General features: G+C 39.1%; 2 protein-coding genes and 1 long non-coding RNA gene across 3 annotated transcripts in view; 2 read left to right on the forward strand and 1 right to left on the reverse strand.

Annotated features, from left to right (window-relative positions):
- LOC140226059 (uncharacterized) overlaps window positions 1-6326 on the reverse strand; it is a 44998-nt gene extending 38672 nt beyond the window's left edge. The window contains exon 1 of the long non-coding RNA XR_011900882.1: window positions 6115-6326. This is a non-coding gene — a long non-coding RNA (uncharacterized lncRNA). The remainder of the gene's footprint in view (window positions 1-6114) is intronic.
- A 1544-nt stretch (window positions 6327-7870) lies between these two features.
- LOC109035790 (carnosine N-methyltransferase) overlaps window positions 7871-25575 on the forward strand; it is a 39516-nt gene continuing 21811 nt past the window's right edge. Inside the window, exons 1-6 of the mRNA XM_072306480.1 lie at window positions 7871-8245; window positions 9424-9616; window positions 10896-11071; window positions 15288-15428; window positions 16100-16262; window positions 24001-24109. Of these exons, the coding sequence (XP_072162581.1) occupies window positions 8175-8245; window positions 9424-9616; window positions 10896-11071; window positions 15288-15428; window positions 16100-16262; window positions 24001-24109 (853 nt within the window). The 5' untranslated portion in view covers window positions 7871-8174. The remainder of the gene's footprint in view (window positions 8246-9423; window positions 9617-10895; window positions 11072-15287; window positions 15429-16099; window positions 16263-24000; window positions 24110-25575) is intronic.
- LOC140226054 (uncharacterized) lies at window positions 18436-23994 on the forward strand. The gene has a single exon (XM_072306473.1). It carries the CDS (start codon window positions 18593-18595, stop codon window positions 20000-20002), a length of 1410 nt encoding a protein of 469 aa, XP_072162574.1. The 5' UTR covers window positions 18436-18592; the 3' UTR covers window positions 20003-23994.

Raw genomic sequence — 25575 nt, forward strand, 5'->3', positions numbered from 1 at the left:
TACGCGTTTCATTCTTTAATTTACGGGGAGTTCAATTGACTCAACGCGATAATGCTCGCCTTATGGCTCCGGAAGTTATCATTTGATATTTTTATTAAATACACTGCTACTTAGCAGCGGGCATTAGACATTTTAGAGCTAGAACATGTTCTAGCTATTTTACCTTTATGGCAGTTTTTGCTATTTTTCGACATATTTTGGTATCTCTCAAGAAAATCAAATCCCAGATAACAATTTCAACGTTGACAACAACGTAGAATTCCACGTTTCTCGTGAAACCTTCCACGTGGAAAACAACGTGTACCGGAACGTGTAATTCTACGTGGATGTCCATGTATTAAGTACCGTTTCCGGAACGTTCCCGTGTTAAACGTTGTCAGCGACAACGTTTACAGGAACGTTTCAGTGTCCACGTCGCAGGAACGTTGCAGTGTCTACATTGCAGGGACGTGGCATTGACTACATTGCACGGACGTGCAGTAACATTAGAATCCATTTTATTCGCAAAACATAGTGCGGCATTCATTTTTGGGCTTTTCGCAGTTTGTGCGTCTCTATCTCTCCTAACGTGTTTACAATTAGAAAATTTCGTTAATTATCTACTTATTTGCGATAAATGACAATTAATTAAAATACTATCATTCACTTCACAGGCACGACTTTCATTTAGGTGTACGTACTAGAGGAGGAATAAGCACTTTCAGTTTTAGAGTAGAACATGAGGTCTACGGGTTAAAATTGTGGACATTGACTTGAGATACAGAATTAGAAACAGACAAGTAGGTAAGTGCAAACCAGATAATTAACGAACTTTTATGTATGTAAAACACGGAGGTATAAGCATCACTACAAGCACAACATTAAACTGCGAAAATCACTTGGTACGCCAATATCAAGATAACAAATGGTGGACTCTCTCGAACAGTTGCAACCTTTGCTGATCAGACTGATTCCAGGAACTTGGTTGGTGCCGACATGGGCTGCGCATGCGCTGTAGACTTTGCGCCGCGAAATGCAGCGCCACCTAGTGGGCGCTCCTGACCTGTGTCCTGCCTGTGCTGCCTTTTCTAGTACAACGTGTTTTGGACTACGTTCAGAGACAAGATAGAGTCCCTTTACACCCAGAGTAAAGACAACTCGATTATCAGCTGACTGGCAGCCGGCCTTGGCTGGCCATGGAAGCCGAAACGAGTGCACCCAAACGAACGATATTGAGGGATAAGGATCAGGAATCCTGCGATGTCTGTCAAACAAAAACAACAACATCAACAAATTGATCAATTAAAAAGAAAATGAGATTGGTTTGTGAATAATTTCTTAATCTATTTTCATTTTGGACCGATGGAAATAACAATCTACTCTTGATGAACCACAATTAGGTATAATATATTCATTATTCTTGTTCACATTCGAGGTACCGCCATCTTGTTGCACTCGTTTCGGCCTCCATGAGCGAGAACCAATCAGAATTGGGTTTTTTTTTAGGCCACTTTCAGCCCAACCAAAAGTGAGTTGTCTTAACTCTGGGTATAAAGGGACTCTAAGACAAGAGACCCTCCGCTAGTATCTTGGTCATGGTGGAAGCTTTTACTTTCGAGACTTCAGCATTCCACTGTTGACTTACCTACATGGTTGATGTTTAACAACGTGTTGGCAGTTTCGTTTCGCAAACAAGCCGAAAATGGCCGAAGTTTAGGAAACTTGTTTGGCTCATGACGTCACCCGAAGCTCATCATCGACCATGTAGGTAAGTCAACAGCCGAAAATAGGGTGATGACTGTTGCTCCCTAATAATTGTCCATAAGGAATTGTTGAAACCCCGAAAGTAAAAGCTTCCACCTGTCGCTAGGAGGCCAGTGGAGGGTCTCTTGTCTCTGACTGCGTTGAATTATACGTCCCGGAAACGTAGACAGCGAAACGGCGAAAGAGCGATTTTAACTTTTTAGGTTAGGTTTACAGAGCAACGTTTCTTTCCACGTTCCTGTTACGTCGCCAGTGAGACGTTTTCGGAGCACCCCTGTTCTTCCATGTTGATTACTACCTACATAGAAATTGTAATCGTTCCCGGAATGTTTCAAGGTCTACGTTGATTTCCACGTTGCTGAAACGTTCGACGTTATCTGGGATCCGTCTGAAATCTGTGTTTCTCAAAACTTTTCACAAGTGCTGAAACTCAAGATTCATATTTTAGAGGCGCGGTCGAACACAAGTGAGGCATAACGCTGCTTACGTTTCTTTCCACGTTCCTGTTACGTCGCCAGTGAGACGTTTTCGGAGCACCCCTGTTCTTCCATGTTGATTACTACCTACATAGAAATTGTAATCGTTCCCGGAATGTTTCAAGGTCTACGTTGATTTCCACGTTGCTGAAACGTTCGACGTTATCTGGGATCCGTCTGAAATCTGTGTTTCTCAAAACTTTTCACAAGTGCTGAAACTCAAGATTCATATTTTAGAGGCGCGGTCGAACACAAGTGAGGCATAACGCTGCTTACGTTGCGAAGTTTTATAGTATTCGTCTTTTTTACTACCTATTTTTGCTATATTCTTCAATTTTCACAAAAAACGGTCACACGGTGGCAGGTCTTAGTATTATCAGAAATTAAAAATGCGTGGCATGGATCGTTTTTGGATCGGATGGAACAAATTTAGGGAGCATCGCAGTCCATTTTCCGAAGTTGCACGAAAAAGATCAGCCTAGCCGCATTATGCAGTACGCGGCGGCGCAGCGCCCCACCAACGCCTATGAATCGGCTCCGCTTTGACCCCCTACCCCCCTTTCCCATGGGTCGAATGTGTGATTTTCTCATTCACAATTGGCCTCTAGGTATCTTAATAAGTAAAGATCAAGTTGTTTTTATGTTGACACATTTTATAGCCGAAAAACGAAATACCGCGGATCGGCCCATGTTCGCCCCATTTAAATCAATGTAATTTTTTTTTGGAGATTTTCAGCCTCAAGGCGGCACGCGTTAATATTGGTGGAGAACGAAAATATTTGGCAGGTATCATATTTGGATGGAGAACGAATTTAGGGGGCGTCGCGGTTCATTTTCCGAAGTTGCCCAGTTTGGACCACCCTACCGAATGGGGTTACCTATTTAATAGATTTCATAAACGATGCTCGATGGCGTCATTAACGGGTTGCACAATAACATCAGCCGCTGGACACACTGAAATTTGTCCGGGTACCTAAACCAAAAATCGGACAGAAAAATCCAAAAACAGCAGCAAATAGTCGGAAAAAAGCCCAGTGGAACCCGGATTCCACTGGTCGGTTGCCGCTATCAGAGCGCCGCAGAGAGGAATTCTCCCCCCCCCCCCCCCCTGTTGTTTCATCTCTCTTCTGTTTCCTCCTCATTGTTTTTCTCCACTCATTTCGGCGCCGCCGGATGATCAGAGACGCTATAAGACAGACTTACCTGTGTGAAGTAGTGTTTAATCTTAACATAAAGATTAACCCATTGATTATATTGATCCTTGTACCGGGGATTTTACATGAACTTTAGGGAGTCACATATTTAAAAAGATTGTGGGTATCTTTATCATGAAGATGATATCATGATAAATCTCATTTATTCTCATTTATTTACATTCCACTGGCTACGGGTTGAAGGACCGACACAATTCGGCCCCTGGAGCCTAGAGGCCAATACAGAGGTGTTCCAATGTCGATGGATAGTGCGATTAATCGAATCTCTTTCAATTAATGCGATTAATAAATCGAATATAATTGATTTAAGAACATAAATTCCAACAGCCACTCACGGCCCATTATTCTTGCATCGGCTACTTACCCAAGTAGGTAACAAAGTGCAATGAAAATATTGTAATAAAACTGCGATTTAATGCAATAAAATTCACATTTTTCTACCATGAAATTGCTATATTTTTTATGGAACGCCGTTTGTGTCCAAACCTAACCTCGAGAGAACACACAGGAAAATGGCCAGAACACGGTGCAACTCCCGAGAACACAGCCGAAACTGTGGGGGGGGGGGGGGTGGGAGGTCAAAATTTTGGTCCCCCTCAGGAGGGGGGCGGGGGCCCCAACTTTTTTTTTAAATGGCAACCCCTATCTTGTGATACCTCATTCAAAAAAGCATAAAAAACTAAGAATTTTGGCGCAAACCGCAAATCAACATCTCAATTTTTGACCGAGTTATGATAGGTCATAGGTCAAATTTGACCTATTTTCAAAAAATCATAACTCCGGTTCAAATTGTTCGGTCCAGTCCGGTTCCTTAAGTCGTTTTGTCCCAAGGCGGATAAAGAATGGTGGTCGCATTCCGTACCCTCTGGACGTCACACGGTATCGGGTACATCGGGTACATGGGCCGGCCGAGGCCGGGGGAGTCGGCTCAACCTCCTCGAATTGCATGGCAAAAGCCGTACCCTCCTGACGTCACAGTGCTTCAAGATGGCAGCCAAAATCGAAATGCGACCACCATTCTTTATCCGCCTTGGTTTTGTCCCCCCTCCAATTTGTGATAAAAAAATACTTTCAAAACAGGTATTTTAAAGCGAAAATGCTCAGTTATTAGAAAAAAAAATCCCGTTTAAAATGGAAATCTCCATAGTTTTTCATTTAAATGACAATAACAAGTGAACACACCAATTTTCAAGTTGATCGATCCATTAAAAGCCCCCTTCTCTCCTCAATTTCCCCGCAGACTGCCAGAGAATCCGTAATATTTTTAAAAATACTGACAATTTCCCGGAAAATTGAAGGGTGTAGCACAGTGAAAATGGTCTAATAACATCAACCGGACATTAAATATTTCTCAAAGTTTCGTGATGATCGGACCGTCATTACCCCCCCCCCCCCCCCTCCTCAGTAAAGTGTCAGTATTTTTAAAAATAATGCGGATTCTGTGGCAGTCTGCGGGAAAATTAAGGGGAGAAGGGGGCTTTTAATGGATCGATCAACTTGAAAATTGGTATGGTCATTTGTTATTGTCATTTAAATGAAAAAATATCGAGATTTCCATTTTAAACGGGATTTTTTTTCTAATAACTGAGCATTTTCGCTTCAAAATACCTGTTTTGACAGTATTTTTTTTATCGCGAATTGGAGGGGGACAAGACGACTTAAGGTGGTATTTTAAAAGAACTGATTATTTTAATGAAAAGTTATACTAACCAAGGGTGTTTATGCAAATTTTCAAATTCCTTCTGCATTTCCTTCCATCAGGATTCCTGCGATGAAAATGGCTCATTTACCTTCAAATTAGGTGCCATTGCAAATACGGTTAAGAATTTGGAAATTCTGGTGCCAAATTCAGTTTTCTTGCGCCAAAAAACCTGCAGAAACCAAGTTTCAGACAGATCCGACGGTAAATTGCCGAAAACTCCAATTTCCGCCATTTTAAACTTAAACCGGCCGCCATTTTGAAACGGTGATGGCTAAGGACTTACGGTTTGCGCCAAAAATTTTTTTTATGTTCTTTCCAACGGTGTATCACAAGATGGGGGTTGCCATTTGAAAAAAAGTTGGGGTTCATGGGGCTCTCCACGGGGGAGGGGGGGCGGCAAGAATTTTGGTGGTACCAAAAGTTAGTACCCTTTGATAGAGTACCTTCATAGACAGAGTATGGCCATTCGCATCTTTTTACTACACGAAAACTGTTCCGCTTTTTGATTGGTCAACGAGTTTTTAGGCTTCATGATGCTCTTACGGCCGTAAATAAACAAACAAGATGGCGGCTCACCGTCACATCGATAAGAAGCTAAATTTGACAAAAATTTCAATTATACGGCAGTAACAATTCAAACAAGCATATCTACGAATAACACACGAAAACATTGTTAAATCGCCTTTCACCTTTATCACAGGAGGATGTAAGATCGTCACCTTCCAGGCAAAGTATCACAAGCTCCATGCGACGTTTAAAAATTTCCGCCGCCATTTTATTTTTTTACAGAGAAATTGTTCAACGAAGCTGTCCGAAAATTTCAATGAATTTTCTTTGTGCTGCCGATAAAATTTAGTGAAATTTCCAAACAGATTCAACCAACAATTTCTCAGTAAAGAAATAAAATGGCGACGGAAATTTTTAAACGTCGCATGGCGCTTGTGATACTTTGCCTGGAAGGTGACGAGACGTGCATAACCTCAATCTTGCTTGCTGATAACGGCCATCTTGCTTGTTTATTTACGGCCGTAAGAACATCGTGTCAGCCCATTTTCACGCGGCCAATGAAAAACCGGAACAGAAATGGCCATACTCTGTCTATAAAGGTACTCTACCCTTTGACTCAGAAACATACCCAAAGTTTCATTTCCCCTTGCTCAATTCGTTCAAAAGTTAGCAGGGGTGGGACGGACTTTCGTTACACCCTGTATAAAGGTTTTTCTATACTGAAAGTCAAGACAACCCCCCCCCCCCCACCCCCTCATGAAGTCACAATCGGGAATCAAGATTACACAAATTACACAAATTGACAGTTTTTCGTAATCTTTGATTAGCTCATTCTCAAATTCCTTTCTCTGTTCCTTCTCTCATTCCGATTGTTCCTTGTCGATCCAGTTTTCCCTGGTCCATTCTAGATTATAATCTTTGCAATCGGTGAAAATGTAATCTTTATTCCCGTTTGTGACACTATGGAGGCCTAAAATACGGGAACCAATCAGAAATGGATTCACATTGTCTAGACTCTCAGTATAAAGGGACTCTACATATATAAAGGTATACAGGGTGTTAGAAAAGTCCCCTCCCCCCCATCTAACTTTTTACCTAATCGAGATAGAGATTTGAAACTTGGAGGATGTTCCTAGGTCACAGGGAGCTACTTTTTTGCCCCCCTAAAATTTTCGGGATCCCACTTTTGACCCCAACTTTTTTTTTTTTCAAATGGGAAGACCCCCTTTGCAATACCTCGTTCGAAAGAGCATAAAAAAAGAAATTTTTTCGAGCAAACCCGAAGTCATTACCTTAAGCCGTTTCAAAATGGCGGCCGGTTAAAGTTCAAATGGCCGAAAATTGGTATTTCGGCTATTTGCACATGGATTTGTTTGAAACTCAGTATCGGGGGGTATTTTTGTACAAGAAAAACGAATTTGACGTTAGATTTTTTAAAAAAAAACCCTAATTTCTCAAAATGGCGGCCGGTTAAGGTCCAAAATGGCCGCAAATTGACAAACTTGATTTTTTGCCGATGGATTCGCCTGAAACTTGATATCTGGGGGTATTTTTGGCACGAGGAAAACGAATTTGACGTTACGACTCAAGTTTGTCACTTTTCGGCCATTTTGGACCTTAACCGGCCGCCATTTTGAAAAATTACGGTTTTTTTCAAAAATCTAATGTCAAATTCGTTTTTCTCGTGCGAAAATACGCACAGATTCTGAGTTTCAAACAAATCCATGTGCAAATAGCCGAGATGCCAATTTTTGGCCATTTGAACTTGAATCGGCCGCCATTTTGAAACGGCTTAAGTTAATGACTTCGGGTTTGCGCGAAAAAAATTCTTTTTTTATGCTCTTTCGAACGAGGTATCACAAAGGGGGTCTTCCTATTTGAAAAAAAAAGTTGGGTCCGTTACCCCCCAAAGGGAGGACCCCCGAAAATTTTAGGGGGACCAAAAAGTAGCTCCCTTTGACCTAGGAACATCCTCCAAGTTTCTAATCTCTATCTCAATTAGGTAAAAAGTTAGATGGGGGGAGGGGACTTTTCTAACACCCTGTATAGTACATACTCTAGTCGCAAGTGTTGTGGTCGTCGTGGTCGGCACTACATGTATATCAGGTTGTATCAAATAAGCTGAAGGGGCGTCTTAACATTGGTTTACCCCCTCTAGCTGTCTTACCTCTCCCGCCTAAAGTCGGGCCTAGCGCGCGGTCTAGATTGTATTATGATTATAAGTCAATGATTTTCTGTATGCATGAACCTAACCTAACCTTCCCTAATAAAATCCTTATTTTCATACTGCCGTAAAGTAATATTCGGCTAAAGCCTTAGCGTATTATTCTATGATACTGCTACTGCAAGCTATATTCGTCCCCTATAATTTGTCGTGACCTACTTACAGATTCTGTTTCGCTTATGTTTAAGCACACAACTTATTTTTGTGCGCTTATTGTCTGTATATTCTCTCTATTCTGTCAATTTTTCTTCGCAACTGATCTTCCCTGAGAAGTCATCAGGTCATCCGTAATTTCTTTGCGAGTCTCGATGGATCCCTGTGAAGACGAAAACGAGAAGGAGCATTTTCAAAAAATCGTTTGGACTTTCGAGAATTACCGGTCAGTATATCTTCTCAAAGTATTATCCCCTATAACATGTATTGTTCTGCACTTCTGCGAGGAGCCATTTCGCAATGAACCTCTGAATTTTTCTAGTGGAGCTGACACTATAATTTTCATTTTTCGTTTGATTCGATGCATGTACCATCCAAAACAAAGTGGTGTTTTCAGGGTTGTATAATAAATTATAAACTCACAACAAATTGTAAAACGGAAAACAAAATTACAGAGGAACTTGTGTTTTTTAGCAACTTTGAATTTAAGAAATTAAATAAATAACTAAAATGGTTTTTGGAAGTAAAATGTTAAGTAAATTATCAAACTCAAGCATGAAAATAATCAAGAAACAACCCTGTAAGACGCAATAATATTTAAAGTTCCACTGCCTTTAATATGTGGATGTGCACAGATTTGTTAGGTAGTTTTTTCCTTCATCGTATGTCAAGCCTGTGTTACCTATGTTTCTTTCTTACCAAAAAAAAAATTTTGCCAGTACTTTGTAATTTTTGCAAGATGTCAAGATTCCATGAGTTCCCTTTTCCTAGCACTTCCTGTTTTTTGCATTATTTCGTGATACACGATTTTGCATCATGGTAGAAAAGGCGAACAAGTAGTGAAGGTAGCATTACCTTGAATTACCTGCGGTTATTTGAACTGACTGCCACAAAAGCCCATTAAAAGTGAAGCTGCCAAGGCAGCATAGACACTTCGAAACAAAAGAGATTATTACGGTCGATTTTGGGGAGCGCCGAACTGCATGCAACCGCACGGTTTGGCTTATCAGACAGCACTGTCTTCCGGTCGGTGTGTCACTAAAGGGGGGGGGGGGGGGGTTTGCCACTTGAAAAAAAAAGGAAAAAAGGGGGGTCCGTAGTCCCTCCCCATGGGGGGGGGGGGGCCAAAAGTAGCAAACTTTAATTATTAATTTATGAACGTCCCCAAAGTTTCGTTCCAAAATATTAATTAGGTAAAATTTCAGAGGGGGTGGAAGGGACTTTTGGGACACCCTGTAGGATTAGAAGGAATCAGAAAATAATAGCAAAAACATATTTGCAGAGAAAATCAATACTCATGTTCTTAGGAAATTCAGATGTCAACATTCAGAACATACAACAACTCATTTCTATCACAAGTGCTGAAAACGAATTTGAACTAAATCTTCCTTCTTTTTATTTCAGGGACTATTCTCTTGAAAGACTTCAGAGGACTGAAGATTATTTTGAGTCTTTACCCGTTGCGCATAAGAATTTACTTTCAAAGTACAAAGATAACTTCCAAGTTCTCAGGAATTGTATTGAAGATAATTATAGTGTCATCAAATCTATCATTAAAGATGTTTCATCCATGTTTGAAAATTTTGGACTTAGTGAGGTGAGTGAAGGATTTTATAGGTACAGGCAAACAACTTAATTTTCAATTTTTTTAATTGAGGGAGCTTTTCTGCACAAGCTGTACTTAGGTACTTAGGTCAAGTAATTACATTTTTTTTAAAATTGTGTTTACTCACTTGCGACAAAATTCATTTGTATTGTGCAGATACGTTTGGAGCAGGCGGCTCATCATCGGTGCAACTGATAGGTCATGGCTGCCAGACATTAAGGCTTTAAAGAATGAGTTTGGTGGAGGAATGTCTAGGTTGTAACAAATTCCCTTATTTTTGTGTATGAAAATGCTCTCCCACATTTATAGTTTTGCTAGATCACAGGTCTCTTTCACTACGGTTGGTTTTGGGGACAATCCAGTGGTTCTTCTCTCGACAATGTGCTGCTACGACCAATCTTATAATTTCACGATTTTTGATGTGACTAGCATACTCTTGTCCTCTTGCTTCAACAGATCTTTTCATGAGGCCAATGTAGACCTTTTGGCAAGTTTGGCAGGGAATTGAATAAATTCCTGCTTGTTCTTCCGTGTCCCTGGATCTCTTGCTTTTCTTGCCCAACTGTTTGTCAACACAATACTGAGTGTTAAAGCAGAGGACAATATTGAATTTTTTTAAAATTTTCTTGAACTGATGACTATGATGTGGGTCGAAGGTGAAATTTTTGCATTTCTCCATGCGCTTTGGTTCAAGCTGTGTGAGGGCGGTCCTACTACTTCCGGTTTTGGTAAGTTCAAATTTTCTTTGTGAACTCGTCACGGAACAGCTTCCTTTATTGTTTTAGCGTGCAGAAAGTCATGTGCTGGTCATGTGCAAGTAGTTGTCATCTGATTTTTAGCTTTAGATTCTTTTTTCATCTATTGATTTGTGTTGTGTTGACTTCTGTCATTGAACAGTAGTTGTCTGTTTCACTGGCGAAAACTTTCAATCTGAGCGCCTCTATGCGTGGTCCCCCACTAAGCCATGTCCTGTTTAGAAGCAGTGAAGGATCTTTTTCTCCGTTTACGAGCTGGAGCTATATTAAACCAAGCTCAGCGTTTCCTGCTCTTATAAATTGAGCCATGAGCAAATTACATGAGATGAGAGTACAGCGCTTTTTTCCTGTAGACATTGACTTGTATGGCAGCGCCTAGTGTATGTTTTTTATCTCAACCTATTCCTGACCTTTCTTACATGTTCATTCCTCTTGTTTGCCACGAAAAACCAGGCATGAGAGTTCTACTTGCAGCTTGGGCAGCAGATCTTCTATTTATCTTTTATTGATTTTAGAATGGAGTTGACACAAAGAACAAAGATCTCATCCCATCATCATCAGAAATTGAGAAAGTGCAAGTCACTCTGAAGCAGCTAACCAGAGATTGGAGTGAGGAAGGGAAAAAAGAAAGAAATGCCTCATATCAACCAATAATCCAAGAAATCAAACGACAATTTCCTTCCGGTAAATGGTAAGATCCATTGACATTGCCTAACCAAATCATGTGTAATGCTTTTGGAACTTCTTCAAGGAGCCTTGCTTATTCAGGTTTTTCTTCGTCGGATTATATTATGAAGCACTAATTGAATTGCCTAAAATATGTTGTTGGGGACTCTGTTAGATGTAACTTATCTACAGATCATCACTAAGGTCCCTTGAGCCCATGGGGTAAGCCTTGCTCTCTATATTCTGGATATACTATTACCCTATATTATTATTCATAAAACTGACACTCAGATGTAAGGGCCCTCCCGATACCACAGTTTCTTGTTACTTTGAAATCAATGACATATATCATTTAGCTATATTAAGTTTATAACAAAACTGAAATTTTTTAGCCTGAAAACCGATTCCGGAGTATCATTTCTTGAAAATCTCCATAATATATATGTAGCAGACAATCCGCAGTCGCCAGTAATATTCAACCGGTATGCAAATTGTCTAGGCAATTTGCGAACTGGAGTATTTCCTAGGGAACATACAAACTGCCTAGGCAATTCGCAAGCCGCAAGTGATGAATCAAAAATAATTAGTGTGAATGGGAAAAAGAACGAAAAGTGGGGGATGGCGGCACCGCCGTAATAATGAGTGAGAAGTGGCTGAGGACCGGCTGGGGCATTATCTATGCTGTGAATGTAGCAGTGCCTTGATAAGAAGGTGATTGTGAACTTGACAGTCACCCGGACTCGGTTTACGTTTAAAGGAAGCCAGCGCCAGACACGGAAAGAGTATGAACTTTTGAGATAGTTTAGAGTCGTCTCTGTAGTGTGCCTCGTGTTGTGTTGTAAAATATAGCAGTATTTGTCTATTCGTGTTGGTAATTATAAATACGCGTTATTTATTCAATATTATTTTTGCAACGTCTAATTCCTGAACTATTGTAGTAATTTACAAAAATGGCAATGAAAAGTGGCGCAAATAACGGAACGGGAAATGGTGTAAAAAGTGCAACTGACTGTGGTGTTAACAAGGAACATTTTGAATTGAAGTTGAATGCATTTTTTGAAGAACAATTCAAAGGAGAAGGAGAATGTAAAGATAGTGCTCGAAGAATAAAGAGGGATGTATCTCACCACAAAAAAGTTGTCGGAGTACTCAGGTGTTACGATGTGAAGACTGTAACTAAAGGTTTTATTGATTATTATAGAAGAAAATACGAACTACTGGAAGTCGGAGGCACAACAAATATTGTTCCTAAGACAAAATCATTAGAAGATCCTGTTATATTCGTCATTCCCTATGAAAAGTTGTATGATAAACTGATTAAATGCCACACAAGAACCGGGCATGGTGGGAGGGATAAAATAGAGCACGAATTTAGTTACTAGAGCCATCATCCAAGAGTTTCTTTAACTGTGTACTATTTGCCCTGCTAAGAAGCAAATGCAGCATAAAAATTTGGTTGTTTAACCTTTAAGATTTTCAATCTAGGGGCCAAGTTGACCTAGTGGATTTACAGTCAGTACCAGATGGTGATTTCAAATGGATTATGAATTATGAAGATCACGCTGCAAGGTTTTGTCACCTGAGAGCTCCGACGTTCCAAAGGGCCTCTAAGGTGGCTTTAGAGCTCCTAAAAATACTTTTGACACAAGGTATACCATATTAATTGCAAAGTGATAATGGCAAGGAATTTGTCGCAAAAGTTATAACGGAGCTAGTCTCTCTCTGGCTTGGGTGTAAATTTGTTCATGGGAGGCCACGGCATCCACAATCCCAGGGATCTATCGGAAGATGTAACCAAGACATCGAAAATATGTTGCGAGCGTGGATGCGCAGTCAAAATTCAAAGAAATGGTCCCTGGGAATTCAATTTGTCCAGCGGCAGAAGAATAATTCTTTCTATAAAACAAGAAGCCCATATCGCTGCGTTTATGGCTCTGATCCGAAAGCAGGATTAGCTACAAGTAATGCACCTGCAGAGCTATTTGAAAAAATAAATTCAGAAGACAGTTTAAGGAGACTTGAAACGGAGAGTAATACTAATGAGAGGAAAAGAGATACGGATAACGGCAAAGAAACTGAACAGTTGACGCCACCAGCAAAACGAGAGGCGAGAATACAAGAAGAAAGGCAGAAATCCAGAGAAAGCCTAACAAAAGCTGCTGAAAAAATGTCTGAAAGAAGTAATTTCCTGCACGGCCCATTGAAGGTTGGCGCCGCCGTCATTATCAGTGTTTCGAAATTCGACCACGGGCCTTTAGACAACTCTAATCTTCCGGGAGTCATTCTTGAAGTGAGGAACAAGAAACATCGCATTGCTACGGCTGCTGGCGTTCTAAAAAATTGGGTCTCAGGGAACGAACTGCAGGAAGTTTCCATAACCAACTCAAAATTAGATGAAATTGGCAAAAAAAAACAAGTATCACTTAGAGAGGCAGTAGCACACTTCTCGCTTTTCGAAGGCCAGGGGTTCAAAAAGTGCAATTGTTCTTCGTCCTAAACACAATGCGGTACAAACGGAGTTCTTGCTTTAAAAACAACGTGAAATTTAAAAAGTCGTTGTCACGCTCAGGGTTGCCAGAGTGAGGGAAAACCGGGAAATGTCGGGGAAAATGATGAAATTACGATAATATCAGGAAGAAATCGTAAAATAGCTATTGTTGGCTTCCAAGATCGAGTCCGAAATTTCGAACAACCAATGTTGCGCGTTCAGGTTTTGAAGGGGCGATTTTGCGGACGAATTTACGCGCCGCCCTGCTCCCCTCACTCCTTCCCTACTCTTCAGTGGCGGATCCAAGAAGGAAGGACCATGGTGGCATGACACCCCCTCCCCCCCCCCCCCTCGGGCCAAAAAAGAGAAAGAACAATTGGTAAGGGGGCAGGAGTGCTTCTCGACATTTACTGAAATATTTTAAAGACAGAGCTATATAACCTAAGTTTACCAAACCTAAGGTTGCTCAACACCGCAGTAATAAATACCTAGTCCATATACCAAAATAAAATTACGCTGAAAGAGGTATTACTAGTCAATTTTTAACTGTCAAATAATGCACAAATTGTATGTTAAAACTGCTTAAAAATCAATCTGGTAAGGCCCACTTTCTTAAAAGTTTTCCGGGGGAGGCCCCCCCACCCCTCTTCTTCTCGAGGTGTCCCCCCAAACCTCCCACATTCTTTGTATTTCAATTGCCAGGTTCTTGTACTTCGTTCGTTTTTCAGCTTCTTTCTGAAGTATGTTGTAGTCCAAAAGGATAAGGGACATCTATTATGAGACTTATTATTATCATTAGATCTTTTTTTTTAACTCGGAAGAGGGAACACTTCCGGCACAAGTATTACTGACGGGCCACAGGCCAAAGTCAGTAATACGCACTATCTTGCTTCAAATGAAAAGTAAATTTTATTTCCAAGTAAAATTAAAAAATTAAAAAACTTAAATTTTAAAGTGAAATCAGAAAATTAATCGATATTAAGAAACGACCTGACAATACTTGACGTGCTTATGGCGACGGACTTCTGCATTGAATGAAGCAGGTAACTCTCTATTCCAAGGTCTCGAAGATGTCGAATTAAACTTTTTGGAACTATCCCCGTTACTGACATTATAAGGGGCTTGATGCAAACAGTGTTCAGGCTCCATAATCGATTCATTTCCGCAGCTAAAGGCAGATATTTTGCCATCTTTTCTTGATACTCCAGCTCCAAGTTATGATTATTAAGGATGCTACTATCGATGATGCAAGCGGTGCGATCTCGCTTATCAACAAGCACCATGTCCGGCCTGTTCGCCATGATGGTTTTATCGGTTAAGATCGGGTTGCCCCAGTAGAGCCGAAAGCGCTGATCCTCCAGGACTGTGGCAGGGCAATATTATATAATAATAATAATTATTATTATTATTAAAAATGGACTCATGAAGCATATGCATTGCTTTCTTAGACCTTGCTGTCTGGAGGTTCTCCTGATAAAGCAAGAACGAATGTGTAAAAACAATATACTGGCTGTTGAATATAACTGAAGAAGAACTCGAGGTTTGTTTGATCTACTACCTAACTTTCCATTTTTATTGATCATCCTGTCTTCGAACGACTAGCGAAATGTTTTTTTGGTCATCCCATATGTTCCATGTACTTAAGTCTGATTCTACCAAAATATTCTACCATTTTTTTTTCAATTTCGCCATAGTTTATTCTTACCTTCGAATGTTAAATTATTTCTCATTTAATAATCTGGCTTTGTTTCAGTGATACTAGTTCTATTAAGGTTTTGGTTCCTGGTGCTGGATTAGGGCGTCTAGCTTTTGAAATTGCCCGGCTAGGTTATACCTGTCATGGGAATGAGTTCTCTGGATACATGCTCATAACATCAAATTATGTTCTCAACAAGTAAGGGGATTCTGAAATTTTTTCGAACATATATCTTACATATTCCTAGGTGAAAAATAAAGATAATGCCCTTTGAGCAGTTCTGATGACTCTCTTTGCAATTAATATATAAAGTTTATACATCCTAAAATTCATAATACAATTGTAACGGTGAGTGTAATTTGCCCTGGTCTCTCAAATTGCAGTTCATAACAATAGACTAAGAAATCCTTATGAAAAGGCAGGTGTAGCAAAGAAGAGCCTTTAAGTTCATGGTGTTAATGGTGACACTGTTTGCAACTCCTTCAACAATGGTCAGTCACTTGCTTAAGACTTTTCTTCCTCTGTAAGGAGACTAAAGTTATACTCCCTGGCAAGCAAATAGACTGTGTAATTTGAGAATAAAATATGTAAATTGAAACCGTGCTGTCCCAACCTGAGGCTCGATCCCACCCCTGAATGATACCTTTTGTGGCTGCATTTATGCGGACAATGGACGATAAGTTCCATGTGTTCTCCGTGAAATTCGAATGAAAAAACATGTGCTTCAGTGCTTAATTTCTTACCCTGTACTATCCAGTGATCCATTTTCAGTGAAAGGTTCTCATTTTTACCTAATGTACATTATTTAAAAGGAGAAAACCATCAGAAGAAAACGAGTAAGTTAATGGGCTCTCCTGTTGTTTTTACAGGTGCTATCAAGAAAATCAACACGTCATTTATCCATGGCTTTATCAAAGTGAGAATAATGTTCTGAGTTCTCATCAAACTGCACGAGTTACATTTCCAGATGTAAATCCTCGTGATACCATGCAAAATAATCAGTTTCTCATGATAGCCGGAGATTTCCTTCAGGTATCACTATCTTACAATTCTTCTGACAATCTTAACTTTATTGTCACCTTATTAAATAAGGAACACTCAAGTAAGTTGAGCAGGTTAATAGAGCTCTTGTCTGCATCAGAGATGTGCAATCCAAGTACGTTTTCTTGTGCACAAGTTTGCGAGAAACACGTCAGTGTTACTGGTTTTCTCTAAAATATACTCCTAAACTTAAGAAGGGCTCTCAAATTTTAAACTGTAATGTAGGGGATCACCCATGCTATGCAGAAAGTCCACCTTTATATCAAGTCAAACTTTCCATGTGCAGTTCTCTAACTGCTTTCTAAGAAATACATTAGTAGGATTGCCACAGGCTGGAACCATGGCAATCCTGCTAATATCTTTGCTCCCTATCCATTCATGGATACTTTAACTAGTTATATACGTGGATCCTCAGGGTACTATGCTGCCGTCCAACGTAAAAACGCCGTAACTCCAAAATTTGAAAAAATTGAGTTAGATATGAAAATAGGGTAATTGGGGCATGGGAAATTTAATGGTGAAGTCAAATTTCTGATATCACCGTTAGTTTCCGAGATATGGAGCCCGCGCTTGCCGTACATCCACCGAACGTGGTACCTCGACACAGCAAGAACGCCGCAACCGCCGCGTACACAACAAGAACGCGGCTCATCCAGCGGCGCCGCATGGATGAGCCGCGTTTTTACTGTGCAGGTGGCGCTTGCGACGTTTTTGCTTGGGAGCGATCGGTGTTTTCCGCCAGTTAGCACGATTTTACCTAGCTGCGCTCGCCGTTTCTCCACCCGTCCCGTCCCCCGGTCTGTGTTTTCGGCAAATGTGTGTGCCCGCGTTACCGTTTTACGTATTTTTGGTGTGATTCTCTGTGTTTTATTCACTGTTTTTACGATAACGTGTAGTGTAAAATTCACAATGCTGAAAAGAACTAAAAAAATCTTGTCAGCGGCCCTCCGAGAAAGGGACGAGAATTCGAATATCGCGAGTGAACAAGAAAATAAAAATGTATTTAAAAAAAGTGTGTTCAAAGTGAAATTATTAACTGATAAAGAAAATTGCTCTTTTGGTGATAAACCGTCAAAAAAACGCCCCAAAATCCGGTCACCGTTGAAAGCTTTACATTTTAAAAACAGTGAAGAAGTGCTTACTGAGAAAAATTCCTCTTCAACCACGACAGAGCCTGCCGTCTCACCTGTTCCTGTTCCCGTTGATCCGGCTCTGCTTCCTTTAACTCCGATTTCATCTACAACTACAGAAACGCGAGGAAACGACTTTTTTCACGATAAATCCTGTTCCGAGGAAGGACTTTCTTCAACCTCACTAACCTCTGGTGTCTCACCTATCAATCCGGAAAGCTCATCGTTCAATCTGCCAAGTTCGGTGTCAAGTGTGATTAGTGTTACTGCCCCCCTGGATATTCCTGTGTCACCCACAGTCACGAATAATCCTACTACTTTGATTCCTTGTGAAACAGAAACTAATAATGAATGTGGTGATTCTCCTCCAGTAAATTTAGAAAAGACAGAAAGCTCATCGTTAAATCTGCCAAGTTCGGTGTCAAGTGTGATTAGTGTTACTGCCCCCCTGGATATTCCTGTGTCACCCACAGTCACGAATAATCCTACTACTTTGATTCCTTGTGAAACAGAAACTAATAATGAATGTGGTGATTCTCCTCCAGTAAATTTAGAAAAGACAGAAAGCTCATCGTTAAATCTGCCAAGTTCGGTGTCTAGTGTGATTAGTGTTACTGCCCCCCTGGATATTCCTGTGTCACCCAAGGTCACGAATAATCTTACTACTTTGATTCCTTGTGAAACAGAAACTAATAATGAAAGTGGTAATTCTTCTCCAGTAAATTTAGAAAAGACAGAAAGCTCATCGTTAAATCTGCCAAGTTCGGTGTCTAGTGTGATTAGTGTTACTGCCCCCCTGGATATTCCTGCGTCACCCACAGTCACGAATAATCTTACTACTTTGATTCCTTGTGAAACAGAAACTAATAATGGAAGTGGTAATTCTTCTCCAGTAAATTCAGAAAAGACGGGGAAGAAAAGAAAAGCCCGCATCGACCCGGCCGAGAAAATAATCGCGAAAAGAAAAGCTCTTTCAGAAAAGCATCCAGTCTTACCATTTATTTGTACGTGTAAGAGAAATTGCTGTTAAATTTTAATGAAGAAAGAAGGTCAAAAATAAATATTCAGTTTTGGGAATTAAATTGGTGCGAAAGGAAAAATTTTATTTTGCATTTGTGCTCAAAATCGGAGGTAATCAGGAGGCGACAATTCTCGAATGAAATTAGAAAAAATTCATTTTCCTATTTTCTAATGACTGAAAGTGGCAAACTTCTCGAAGTATGTAAGGGTTTTTTTCTTACAACTTTAGGATTCAAGCCAACAAATGATCGATTTGTGCATGATACTCTTAAAGTACAAGACAAAAGCACCATTCTACCTGTTTTTAACGACGGGCGAGGCAAAGCTCCATCTGTTAAAAGGAGTCCTTGGGAGCTCGTCGATGAGCATATTGAATCATTTCATCCAGTGATTTCTCATTATCGACGGGAACATGCTCCAAATATGCGTTATCTACCAAGTGATATTTCGATATCAATAATGCATGCGGATTGGAAGCAGAAATATCCGAACACCCCAATTTGTTATGAAACATACAGAAGGCAAGTTAAGAAGAAACGAATATCGTTTGCAAAGCTCGGGCTGGAGGAGTGTGAAAGCTGCGAAGAATTCAAGTTGCACGAGCATAAAGATGTGAATAATTTGCAAGAAAATTGTGACGTGTGTCGATCCTGGAAACAACACATAGACCTGGCAAACGCAGCCCGAAAATTATACCGGCAGCATGCGGACAACGACTTCAGCACAAATGGCACGGTATGTTTTTCAGCCGATCTCCAAAAGATCATAATGCTTCCTCGTGTCGATATGTTCAAAAAAGTGTTATTTTTACAACGGCTTATCGCCTACCATGAAACTTTTGCGCCAGTAGGAACTAAATGTAAAAAAATTCAACCTCACGCTTTCATTTGGAATGAAGCCATAACTGGTCGATTGAAAGAGGATATAATCAGCATTTTTTACAAATTTTTCTTGATGCAGAGAGATGCAACCAAAATCATAGTATGGCTAGATAACTGTGCCGGCCAAAATAAAAATTGGGCACTTTTGAGTTTCCTCGTCTTCATAATTAATTCAACCCAAATTTCAGCGACTGAGATTCATTTCATTTATTTTGAACCGGGCCATTCTTTCATGTCAGCGGATAGCTTTCATCATCAGGTGGAGTTGGCTCTGAAGCGTCAAGGCAAAACTTATGATTTTGGAGATTTTGCCAGCGCCGTTGCCGCAGCAAACAATGGGAAGAACTTGGTAATTCCAATGCAGCATCAGGAGTTTTTCAATTGGGTAGATTATGCATCGCAAGCTAAATTAAAGAACGCCGCTGTAAGAGTTTACTTAAAAGACATTGTGTACTTAAAAGCAGTCCGCGGTGATTTTCAGCTATATTACAAATCTTCTTATGATGGAGACTTTAAAACTTTAGATTTTTTAAAAAAAATTGCAGCAAAAACAGACGGTATGCCTGTCCCAAGCCATCTTTCAAGGCCGCGCGGCTTTCCCTCTGCTAAAAAGGAGAAAATTTTGTCAGAGTTGAAAGGAATAATTCCAGATAATAGGAAAAAATTTTGGTTGGATCTACCCGATGTTTCCGCTGAATAAAACAATCTTAATCTATTAAAATATTGTTTCCTGTGTAATGAGATGAGCTATTCTCCTTGTTTCCTACTGACTTTTAAGTACATGTTAAATCTTTGCTGAAACGATTTTTAATTTTTAAAAGTCGACTGATCGCATGTGTTATTTCTCTGCAAGAAAATTAAAAAAAAATTAAAAAAAAACGCAGAGTTAGATTTGAAACTTTCGAGACTTGAATTGATTTTTTTTTTTGCTCTTCTTTTTCAATAATTTTTCTCCGCGATTACATGCGTATTTTATCAAGACGCGTGAGAGGGAGGAAAATCTTTAGTTTTTAATGTAGATAAGTCATTATAGTTAAAGTTTAGATTTTTAAATACGATTATTTTTCATGTTTTGGCAATATTCGTTGTTCTTAATGTGCTACTTTGTACTCTCAAAGTCATTTCTTTTTAAATTTCACTATTTGATTGTCTGATTAAATTATTGATGCAGCAAGAGTGGGCTCCTTGCAAGTCAAGAATGTGATAATGTTGAGGTGCAATTTACATGACCCATATGAAAAGGAAATCGGATTATTAGTCTGTATTAATGATTTTCAAAGTTGCATAACGAAGGAAGAACTAAGATATGATCCGATAGGTAGGTTAGTAAACTAATAAGTGCGTACTTCAGGTATTCACCGTTTGAGTTTTATTGATTTTTAAATGACATGTCAAAGCAGTTGTTTATTATCATGAAAATTCAGCTTAATTCCTTAATATAAGCACCCACACCATTAAATGTAGATGATTATATTTCATATTTTGGAGGCATCATTTTTTACCTTTTTCTTAATCCATCCTAAGGATTCTTTGTATGCTCCATAATACAGAAAGCGTGCCTTTCTTTATATGCCTGATAAGGGCATTCATTCATTCAGCTATTTTTTCCTACAATTTCTTTTAGAATAACATGTGAAAACTCATAAGGTATCACAATTGCAATTTAGTTTTCAATTTTGTTTCCTCAAGAATCAAGATGCTTCCTTCCCCATTCTTAATAATCTTGTGGGTTTTTTTTTTTTTTTTGTTCATTCTTCTTTATAATATTATTCGTTAATTTACCAAACTCTCTTGTCATTTCAGCAAAATTAAGTTGAATCTAATTAATTTTTTGTACATAGTTTAAGCGAGAGGTCAAATATTAAAGAGTCAAAGATTAATCACATCTTTTCTTCTTTTCTTTGGTTTGTCAATATCCATACAAAATTTCAAAATTTCTATAATCATATTTTTGCTCATATGCATTTAATCTAAACTGCACCTAGAAGAATTTCTTGTCGATGCAAGTAGAATGTTGATATGATAATGGTCATGTTCTAAATCCAAACGACTTGGGAAAATTTTGAACGGAACACACAGGAATATTTTGAACAGAACACACTTTAAATTTTTAACTTTTTCTTCTGTTCTTCGTATTGAAATTCTAATTGATCTTACAGAAAATATTGAATCGAAATGCTGATAACTCTCTTGAATTAACCATGAAAATAACATCCTACTTGGATCCCTTGGTGATATCTGTGATTCAATATACCCTTTACTGAACTATTTAGTATAAATGGTTTTGCGTAAAATATTAAAATAGAAAGAACAATTAAATAATAAATTCCTGATTAGAATGCCTCTTTGGTGGTTTAGTCCTTCTGTGGAATCATTATTGGGATGTTCAATGATTGCATCACTAAATTATATTACCTACATTTGATCAAATTCACGATTTGCTAAATCGACAATTGGACCGCGTTAAACAGAAAGAAACCAAGCCACATCAGCTATTGACAAATTTAATAGAGCGATTTAATCTTTTACAAGAGAACGGTTTTGCGGATTCCTTTGACATTTTTGAGAAATTGACTTCGTACTACGCAGAAAATTCATTCAAATTCGCAGAAAATCCGCACAACCGTTTTTCGGTAAAAAATTAAATTGCCCAATTCAATTTGGCAATAGCTAATGTGGCTTGGTTCTTTTCTGTTTAACGCGGGGCAATTGGACCACATTTTTTAAAAAGAGAACTTTTTATCGCTCATTTTAGAAGGAAACTATGTACCATTTGTTTACTTATGCATATATTTTTTTATGGATGCGCAGAAATAGTAGTTCTTCATTGGTAAATGTGGTCCAATTCGTTATTCCATCGGAGCGATCTTGAAAATCTAATCAGTCCCTTCAGTGAATTCAGATTATTTTAAAAGAAGGTCAGGAAATATTGGGCATTATTTTTATGAAGGGATGTGTACGAATTTCAACAAAATCTGGCAATCTTGGAAATGACTTAAGAAGGGGTATGAAGGAATTTGGCAGCTGAGAGGAAAGTGTAAGGGTTGGGGTATGAATTGAATGCATGTGAAAGTTAATCACGTGCTTAATGCTCCTGGATTTTGAGAATCACACAAAGACGACTGAAGCCAGATCGAGCGTCGGGTTTTTTCGTCGAAAAGGTAGCGCCCACGGCGCGGCAGATGCACTGCAAGAATGCCGCAAATCCGAGCGATGACCAAGCGGCACTTTCCCACTGTAAGAGCCACTGCGGCCGGCCTAGCCCTACAAACTAAAAACGCCGCTTATCCGAGGCATCCCTGTTCACGCAGCATTATTGAGAGCAATAGGCGCCTTTAGTACGATTTTTTAATAAAGTTAGACTCACAAGTGTGTCAAGAAGCGAAATGACATAAAAAAACTTCAAAAATTTCAAAAGGGATAAAAGGAGAGGATGAAAACTTTGAGAGTCATTTTCTCGGTTCGCGCGGCAGTGGAGTTACGGCGTTCTTGCGTTGCACGGCAGTATGGAGGATCCCCTCAATCACGGTCTCAACTTTGAGTCCTTTTCTGAGCTTGGAAGTTCACTTCAGACAAAACAATGGCACCATTGTGTTTCGTCAAAATTTTACCGTTAGAAGAAAGCACTGAAACTGCAAATCCTGGATGCATGCAAGAGCTCCATTGTCACCAAACTTTGATGGAATAAAATAATTGAAAGGTACCTGGAAGATAGAAAATGCTTAGAATATTTTGGGATATTTTTATCTCTTTTGTCAACCTGGAAATGAAACATGAAAATAAATCACTGAGCAAGCACCAGGTAATGGTGATAACTGGCAATAAGGAACCTCGCACATGGGTAACACACATTGTCAGAGAAATTGCTCGGCTTTCAAATAATCCATAGAAATTTAAAATCGACCCCTTGATAAAGGAAAGCCAATAGTTTTTACAAAACTTATCCCACTGAACGGTTTGAAAATCGCCTACAATTCCACTTCTGTGGAGAGGTGCTGCAATGCTGCATAGTGTAGGTAACTTGACGAATAAAATTACTAAATTTCTTCTTCAGAAGGTACCTACAGATTACTTACACAGACTAGTACTTGCCCAAAAACCACAAATGCTAGAGGTGGAGCTAGACTTTAATCACCAAGCAAACAGACACAAACTACAATTAGCGTAGCGGGATCTCTCCTACTTTGCAGGGCACCGGATCTCAGCGAGAAAAAGTCCTATCCAATTCACAGCCAACTACTTAGAGGCAATACTGAAGCCAGCCAAACTGAACTCTAGTCCTGTCCTAATCCTTCGGCAGCTTGGTGACCTGCCAACTTGCACTCGGAAAGTTGCAGGAGCTTCATGTCTCAAGATACCAAGATTGCACCTCCTGCAAGTTTCCATTGACACCTCATTTCCCCAGAAATTGTACTCAGCCATCGCTGTAAGATAGGACTTTTTGAATGATCCTAATTTGTATTATTAAAATCAAGATTTACGTTTCTTGCGGTATCCTCTGATTGAGGTCCATGAGTGCGCTTTATTCTTTTTTCGGTTCTAGACTGGAAATTTTATACGTTTCCTTCATGCACTGGGAACCACCTTTTGACTTTAAGTAGTGGGTACAGTCTTTGTTTCAATTTTTTCACTTATCTACTATAACATTGCATATTTCATTTTGGATGAGGGGATTAAACAATTTTTCTGTAACTGCAGGTTTACAAACAGGAGGCCGAGTGGGATTGTGTAGCAACCTGCTTCTTCATTGACTGTGCTCATAACATAGTTTCATTCATAGAGACCATCTACCATATTCTCAAGCCTGGTTAGTAAATTTTATATTATTTTAGCTGCTTCGAGATCTCATACAGAACATACATACATATGTAATCGAAACATACTTATAATGTGTTAATATATGCAACAAATTATTTTTCAATAAAATGAAGAGTCCAAATTTAGTATGTTGCACTACCAGTGCGAAAAATTCTGATTTTAAAATTGAATTCTTTTAAATATACACTGCTCACTCTAATAAAAGTTGTCAAATCTGGCAATCCAATTAATGTTTTGCAAGTAAGAGGATGATCTTTGTTGTAATCTCCTCTTTGTGATGGAAAGAGCACGAGATGAGAAAACCATTTCGACACTTGTCCTCCCCACCTTGGGTGCCTTGCTTGGTTTGGAAAAAAATTTTACCTCTCCAAAATTACTTCATCGTCGAGTTTTTAGTTTTTGATGCCAACCACCATCAACTGGTCTTGCCTGCCTTGGTAGATATCTCCTACCTTATTAGATGCTGATCTCCCGCTGCTTCGTTTTCTAATTTCTGATAGATCTCTGCCATATCTCTTCCATGGCTCCAAAACCAAGCTTCTCTGAAATGTAGCTAATCAAATCTATGACATGTGAGTACATGTTACAGATTCCCCTAATATACCCTTTGAAAATACCTACTGAGAAGGGCTTGGCATGTTAAGATTTCAATTCTTATTTTCAATCTTTGTTTAGGTTAGGTAAAATATTGGTTTCTATGTACATAGCAAGATAAGCAGAGTGTTAATATCACCCAAAACACCTAATTTTAATTTTGCCTATTTTTCTGGATCACTTTGCTCATGAATGTTAATAGTGTTGCTTTTTCCTTTTTTTTTCCCCCTTACTGTAATAGCTCATACAATCAATGATTTCTTAAGCTTTTCATGGGAATCTCCACAAAATGCTGGGCTAATGGCATTTGCATAATTTCCCATGATCAGATGTCAACTATGAAATTTTGGATTTTGAAAATTAACGGTGGCACCTTACTCAGATTCATTCGAAATTTAAATCTCGAAGATAAATTACTCAATGGCGTTATCAGAATTTTTAAATTTTTATTAGAGATTTACACATTTGAAAATACGCCAAAAGCATTTTCGATCCTCAGGGTTACCCTGTTTACAGCAGGGATAAATGGTACAGAGATAACATGAGGACAGCTTCCAATTAAACTAGCATATACTTTGACAGTTGATGAGTCCCAGGGCTATCCATTGAATTCAGTTGATCTGGACTCTAGAGGAAATCGGTTTGCTCACAGACAACTCTACATAGGTCTTTGTAAAGCAAGATGCTGAGAAAATGTGTGCATTTTGATAACCAGGAGAGGATCTATAAAAATTGTGTAGCTACTCGTAACTTTGTTCATCTGTAGTTGGTGCACTGAGTTTAAAGAAGCAGGATAAAATTATGTTGAAAAAAAGAAAGGAAGGAAGCATGGGAAAAAAATATGAAAAAAAGTATAAAAAA

Source organism: Bemisia tabaci, chromosome 1 (genome assembly GCF_918797505.1).
Source record: "Bemisia tabaci chromosome 1, PGI_BMITA_v3".
NCBI lineage: Eukaryota > Metazoa > Arthropoda > Insecta > Hemiptera > Aleyrodidae > Bemisia > Bemisia tabaci.

Coding starts and splice junctions, on each gene's coding strand:
- LOC140226054 (XM_072306473.1), top strand. CDS start 18,593: ATGACTGAAAGTGGCAAACTTCTCGAAGTATGTAAGGGTTTTTTTCTT.